We start from the raw sequence: 8,035 nt of genomic DNA on the forward strand, positions 1-8,035 counted from the left end.
AGTTTAATTTTGTGACAGACATCAAATACCTATCAATTCAGATTTCAGAGAGATCGAATCATCGAAATATCGAATCGTTGTGGTGTGGTTGTGCTGGGTTGTGCCTAGGGATGGCGATTCTTTACGAAAAAGATCGATTTTGAAATCGATTCGAATCGTAGTCTAATGAATCGATTCACGAAAAAATCGAGGCCTACAAAATCGATTCTTAAAAAATCGATCTTTTTTTCAAGTTTGCATTTACAATGTAAATTTGTATCAATTTTACTAAAAACAAGATTAATATTGCAATTAACGATATCTTATCAATAAAATCAGGGAATTCAAAAATAGCAATTATGTATTTTTATTACCGTATCAAACTATAAGGATATCAAACAATAACAGAACAAACTGAAAATAATAGCGTCAAAGTGAAAAATAAGAAGCGCTTTACTTATTTACTTACCTTACCTACTCTCAATTAGTTATTATTTCGCAACAAACACTACATGAAAATCTGATGAAAATCAATTATCAATCATGCAAAATACTTACCTATTATGCTAATAACAGTATTCAATAAACGACAACAACAAATGAATAATGCAAATTGCAATTTCAATCTTCACAGATTATAGATACATAAAGTCAAAGACTACTAACGTAACTTTTTTATTAAAGAGAGGCGAGTAGGTAAAGGATACTAAACATACAGCCATCTCGCGAGTTTATGAGTAGTTAACTCTTTAACCGGCAGCACTCTTGTAATTCAGGCACATTCAACTAAATGCAAATAATTGTATGGTTTATACCAAAACAGAAAAAATCGAATGTCGATTTTCAAGGGTGATATATCGATTCAGTGAATCGACACAGTACTTCATATCGATTTAAAAAATCGATATTTTCTGCTCGAAAAATCGATTCTTTGATTAATCGATCTCAGATCGCCATCCCTAGTTGTGCCTTGTGGACTGTGGTAGTGGTCGGTTGAAGACGAGCGATTCTTCGTTTTATTGCGTTTGCGTCTTCGCATAATCTAAATATTAATTTTATTAGGTATCTGTGGCTTTAATCCAGCAGAGGGCACATTAAATCAACGTAATTAAATTACACACTACAAGTTCGCGTCTATAATAATTTTCTTTCTCACAACAGTCGGTACATTTCAAAGCGGAAAATGGAAAATATCAAAACTGGCGATTCTGTCTTATTGATCTGGAATGATACCAATGAAAGTGAAATTGAAAAAATCTTCAATGATATTCAGAAAATTACAAACATCCCTGTGGTTCTCGAAAATTCAGCTATGATTACAGAAGGTTCGTATGAATATTTTGATTTATCACTAAAATTAAACCACAAATTCACACGAATGTTATGAAAGGAATAATCATTCTTTAAGTATATCTGTGTAATTATTTAAGATTCTATTGAGGATTTCATTCAACATTTCAGGTTCAAGACCCCATTCCTCATTCAATGTAATTTTATCGAATTGGTTACCACCTCATAACATTGAACACAGTGATAAATTACTTTCTATATTAGTAAAATTATTGAAACCCAGTGGTAAAATACTATTAAAAGATAGCAATGATATAAGTTCCAATCTCAAGCTGAATGGGTTTGTCAATGTAACATCATCGGAAAATGTTTATATTGGAGAAAAGCCGAATTTTGAGGTATGTGTAAATAGTTCACTTGTTCATTTACTGTATAGTTATAATATTTTTAAACCAAATTGTATAATTAAAATATTTATAATCACACTGTCAAAATGTCTGTATTTAAATGTATTAAAAAGTAATAATGTTGATTTCAAGGTTGGATCTAAAGCTTCTCTGAAGTTAAATGGAAAACCAGCAGTATGGAAGTTAGATGACACAGTAGAGGAAGCATGGACAAAACCAACTGATGACGAAACGATTGATGCAAACAACTTGCTGGACGAGGATGATCTGAAGAAACCTGATCAAGCATCTTTGAAAGGTTAGATTTTATTTGCTTATAGCATACTGATGATAAAAAGCACCAGTTTACATGTGAGCTACTGATTAATGTTTGCAAATTTCATAATAATTAATTAATTATTTATCAATTGAGTATATAAGGTGTGACAAACAAACTCACTTTCATACTAATTATGAAATAAGTATGTGTTATGTAAATATGTAGGTAATGTACTAATAATATTTTAATTTTGCTCTGCTAAAACATTAAATTTCAATTCTATAAAAATGTACATTTATTTTTACACAATTAGTAATATTTTGTATATCTTGTTTTTTATCATGATAAACAACATTGAGGTTTTGTGTTCCGAGCTCAGTTGAGGTTAAGTGTTTCAAACATTGTCAATGACTTGTGGTGTTTCGAGGTTTTGTGTTCCAAGAGCATTAATGTATTGAGGTTGTCAATTGTAACTTCATGACTCGTGAATCACCTGGATATTTATTTACTTATTTATCTGTTATAGTGAAAAGAAATGTTTTTGTTAGTTATGTATGTATTTTATTTTTAAGTGGTAACAGGAAAAAAGATTTATTTTTAATAATAGATAATAGATGATTTAATTTTGGACAAATACTATGGAATCTGAATAAAATTAAACTAAAAAAAAATAATTATTCATCTGACATCATGTAGTTAAATTCTATACTGTTTTAATATAGGATACACTTATCTAATATCTTCATTCATTTAGCCCTACAAATAGTGATAAGCATGGCCTTGAAGAACTCATTCATCAATATGTCATTAAGTATTTTCTAAACAATTTAATTAGTAAATTAGCTGTTACCTGTGGCTATGCACATTGCACATAGCAAAGGTGATTCCCATCTTAACCCATTGACCACCGAGCGCCCCGATCGGGGTGCGACACAATAGATTATCTATTGTGTCTGTGATTCCGGGGACTGATGGAATAATGTTAATCTCCTTAACCTCCACAATTCTCTAATGTTTCGACACAGTAAAACATAATCTATAATTTTTTCGCCATTTTGGCAAGCCGCTGGTTCGAATCGTGATCGATAGTATTTGAATGCTATAAAACTAAAATATTAAAATTCAAACAAACTATATTACTAAAGCTACTTTTTAGCCTTTTGACAACAAAAATCATTAACCAAATAATTGCCCAGCCCAAGCAAGAAATAAACAAATTTATAATTATAATATTATTAAATAATAATTTCAGTGTGTGCGACGACTGGAAAACGCAAGGCGTGTGCCGATTGTTCGTGTGGACTAGCTGAGGAGTTGAGGGGAGAAACTAAGGACACACCAAAATCTTCTTGTGGAAGTGTGAGTATTTAAATATTTCTTGTGTTTTATGTGTGTGTGAGTAAAGGTATTAAAGACTGTTGGAACAGGATGGATGCATATTACAATGGTTTTCCTATTTATGTAGAATCAAGCGTTATAATCAATGATCATAATCATGTTATAATACATACATTTTTGAAGTGATTCTTCTTTAGGCGCGTTGAGAGTAAAAATACAAGGTCGCGTCATGGCAAAACCGTCATGTAATGGACTAAGGCGATGATTTTGGCATCTTTGAATCTTGCCAAAGAAGTTTCACTTCTGACACGTGTGCTCGGCACACACGCTCTTTTTTATAACAGCAAAGGACAGCGCAAGATACTTTGTTGTTTTTTTTCTTTATATAATTATGAAAATCCTGTTTAAATAGTTGAAAGTCATAATCATTTGTTTTGTTAAGCTATTGCATAGCTTTTATGTCAGACTTTGAGCGCGGTGACTGAATGTAAAAATTCCGTAACGAAAAAACCTAACACCCCCACTCCAACCGGCACAGTGATGCGATACAATGCAATAGCTTTACCGCAGCAGTGCTCGAGTGCCACACGTATTAAGCAATTGCATAACTTCTATCGCGGGCCTAGAGCGCGGCGACCGAATGTAAAAATTCCGTAACGAAATAACCTAACACCCCCCACTCCGACCGGCAAAGCGGTGATACTTTTTATGCTATGCAATAGCTTTACCGCGGCAGTCTCCGAGTACCACACGTCTTTTTTACGTTTAGTTAATATTATGTATTTTTTCTTTCAGTGTTACCTCGGCGATGCTTTCCGCTGTGCAACTTGCCCGTACCTCGGAATGCCGGCCTTCAAACCTGGTGAAAAGGTCAAACTGGATCTCAAATCTGATATATAAACGAACTCCATGTGATTATCTATAGATTACTTTTAGTATTTAATTTTTGCTTGTGATGTCTTATGCAAATATAATGTTATGTTTAGGATTATGTTTTTGTTTTTTTTTTTTTTGTGGTGGATAGTTGGTATCCTTGATGCGTTTTATAAGTTGTTTTTGATCATTGACTTAGAAATGATGTAATAATATATGACATGGAAGAAGTATTATTACTGAAAAAGATTGCAAGTAAGCATTTTCGGCGCACAATCGGCATCTTTACCATGCCAATTATTTATTAATATTATAAATAGTAACAAATTTTGTTTTGTATCTTCAAGTTGAGGAAGAACTTGCTTTTAAAGCCGTTTGTTTCTAAATTCTAAGTCAATGTTATTCGAATATTTATAAGACATTGATAAATGTATTTATTCCATGGATGTGCTCGGTATGAACTGATGTTTCATAAATCAGCATTAATGTACGCTTAAGCCTGCTTAGACATAACGTAGATAAGATTTTTAAATATATTCAAATAGATGACGCTAGCGGGATATTAAATTATAGCTATGTCTAAACGGGCCGTTTTAGCTTTATATAGAAAAGTGTAAACTGGTAGTAAACAAGGTGAAATAAATAAAACAAAAGTCATAGCAAATATTCAATTATACATATTCTCTTTCTTTTTACAAACAGTTAACTTAGTTTAACATATCTCGGTCTATAACACTTCAATTTACATTAATCTGAAATATTACTCAATCCGCTATACAATAAAATATACATATATATTTGTCATATATAACAATTCATAATATCTATTTATTAATTAAAATGACACAGTATTCCCGTTCTGCGATTGGCTAAATATTGAAAAACAGTTAGTGACAATATTTTTGTGATATTTAGACAATGAACTGCGATCAATTATCACATATTATTATTAGATGTAATATCAAAATGGCGGGTATCGAACCCATTGGTCATTTTTTTACACCGAGAAAACAAGGATGGCACAATCATTTGTGTCAAAATATCAGCTTGGCTATTGTAACTATAGTAATATTTGAACCATTACTGGCCATTTTTAACATTGGCAACATTTAAAACTTATTTAATGCGATCTATTGTAACTATACAACACTTATATAACTCAGTCATACAGTATCATTCACTCGAGTTAACAAGAAAACGTAGCGTATTGAAAATAATGATTTAAAATCAATTTTACAATAAATGAAACTATTAACGATTATTCGCTATATAACAAAACACTTGCGGAAACAAGCTTTTAATTTTAATTAATTAGAAGCAATTTAAACCAATTTATACATTACTGATATAACAATAGTAAGAGAATATTACGATATTTAAAAAAATAATTGCTTAATTTGTCTGGGGTAAAACACGATTTATTTGTACATCAATTAGATTGGCCCTATTCGAAATATCGAATCAAAAATAGTAAACATTGGTAGTACGAATCAAGGGAATGAATTAGTTAATCGGTTTTAACACCTGTGACCAGTTGTTATAAATTACAACGACGTAACACACTAGAGGCGCGGAAGAACATCGATTGTGCCAATACTATTATAACTTATTAAATGTGCTTAGGCTTCATAGTGCATCCATTTTCACGTACCGTGATAGCACCTTTCAGCGGAAAAATTAATACTTTTTTGAATTTGGATTTTGGGAAATAATACTTTTTGTAACGAATTTTGTACTAAACGATTGTCCATCCTGTCGGAAACGGAGCTAGCGCTTCCGAAAACAAAATAAATGCTCCTATCTCATAATTTAAGTAATATCTTCGAAGAAACTACTATCCCACAACATTCAGTAAAGCATCCCAGTCTTTTTAAAAGTTTATTTTCATCAAATTGAGATCTTGCTTAGACTTGAATACGACCGGCTCGGCGTAGCGAGGCTAGTCTTAAAGTTTGTGAGGTAGGCTTAGTCATGATCTAATGAAAGCGCCTTGTTAGAAAATACCGATTAATAAAATGAGATCTTTCATTACAATTACAAATAATAATATAAGACGATAAAACTAGAATTACATAATATATTATACAACAAATTATTAACTCTTACGACACCCTTCCTATAAATGGTGTGTTCGTAGTCTATATAGTCGATACTTTAACATACAAATAACAAGCACGCATCGTGTGCGGTACAATGAAGCGTTCCTTCTTAAATCTTACAATTCGTTTCCTTGCTATTATGTGTTGGGTTCTGCATAGGGTATATTCTGATAAATAATGTTGGAAGTGTGGAATATACGTGCATAAATAAAGAAATGTGTTTTAATCTGAATGAATTGAAATGTATGGGTAAAATACGAATGTTACAATATCATGATAATATTTTTTTTTAATATAATATAACGCTCTTTTTGATAATATTTTAGAAGTAATGGAAGGATTTTCATGAACATATATATCGTATTTTACTGGAACAAAGTTTCGATAACTATTGTCGTATAATTGCCAAGTTGCAGTTAGACAATAGCTACAGAAATTATAATCATTTAGCATTTAAGCTGGATTGAAAAGGTTTTCACAGACTTCGGTCAATGTGAAATCTGGAAGAGCTGTATAAAATATATTTGAAATAGTATTGTGCTAATTTTCAATTGGCGAAGTGTGTGAAAGCTTTTCAATATGACCCAGGACTGTTATGACAACATAACTGTTCAATTAGAAGTTTATTTGCGAATTCTTACATAGTTTCTTAAGAATATATTTCTTTTTGATATGGCCATGCATATTCGTTATACCAGATAACGATATATGTGCATTAATCACAGACACTAATTTGTTGTTTATTTAAATATATTTTCGTTTCTATTGCCGTTTAAATTAACTATACATTTTTTCTTACCAATAACGCGCTTATTATTCTTAACATCTATATTTTGTTTATTCAAGCAATACTTCATACCTACTCTCACCAATAACTACAAAATATCACAGACTGTGTGTTTATTATGTATACATCTTCTCATAGAAAAGTTATGTGTATCACACATGGACGTTAAAAACCAATAGAGATGGCATCTAATAACCATGACCATTAAATATATATCTTTATACATTATATAGATATTAACAACATTTACTTATATTATAAAGTCGAATTATTTGTCAGAAGTGTTTGTCAGTTCAGAAGAAACTACCGTAACCTACCTATGCGAATGAGAAGGTATCAAAAAAATGCCCAGTCGAAGTCTACGAAAACGAATAAACGACGAAGCATCGTATGGATATGTCTGCAGTCACAACCATGAGGGAAGTACGAAACGATGACTGCGCGTAAAACAACATTGAAAGGAACCTTCCGAAAACCCACAAGCTCTATTCAGTCAACATATAAGCACACTTCACCATACCTGTAATCTAACATTCATTGTACCTTTAACAATTTGTCTGGACACTACCGCAAGCACGATAATCTGCAGACTGGCGATTTGAAATCTCATTAATTATCACAATATCTATCCTATATAAAGATCTGGTAGTTTACGATTTGTTTGTGCTTATGAAAATTACGCTTAAAATACAATGTGACGTACGTACGTCATTATTGCGGCGCCTACGTTGCAGCATTACTATATAGCCAGCTCGTAAACGCGGCCCAGCGTTGTAACGTTCAATCATCTATTTTAAAAATAGCAATTTATTAAAACGAACCCAGGACGAGCGGAATTCAAGAACTATGGAGCTTTGGTTCTAAAGATTACAGAATACAATGTATCAGCGAGTTTTTGACAGTAGTAGATATCGATCGAAGTGAAAAAGGTAAAATATATATTTTTTCATCGTAAAGCCATGTACCGGTTAAAATCGTATTTACAAGGCATATGCATGAATTA

General features: G+C 31.8%; 1 protein-coding gene across 1 annotated transcript; it reads left to right on the forward strand.

Moving 5' to 3' along the window:
* Positions 1 to 950: 950 nt before the first annotated feature.
* Positions 951 to 4,264, forward strand: CIAPIN1 (cytokine induced apoptosis inhibitor 1). Its single transcript, XM_090108271.1, has 6 exons — positions 951 to 1,041; positions 1,141 to 1,304; positions 1,441 to 1,667; positions 1,809 to 1,974; positions 3,188 to 3,294; positions 4,069 to 4,264. The coding sequence occupies exons 2-6, from the start codon at positions 1,163 to 1,165 to the stop codon at positions 4,171 to 4,173; spliced, it is 747 nt and encodes a 248-aa protein (XP_089964397.1). The 5' UTR covers positions 951 to 1,041; positions 1,141 to 1,162; the 3' UTR covers positions 4,174 to 4,264.
* Positions 4,265 to 8,035: the final 3,771 nt, after the last annotated feature.

Source organism: Colias eurytheme, chromosome 12 (genome assembly GCF_061535395.1).
Source record: "Colias eurytheme isolate Ceu_HAF_F1 chromosome 12, ilColEury1 Martin Lab GWU primary, whole genome shotgun sequence".
NCBI classification, from domain to species: domain Eukaryota; kingdom Metazoa; phylum Arthropoda; class Insecta; order Lepidoptera; family Pieridae; genus Colias; species Colias eurytheme.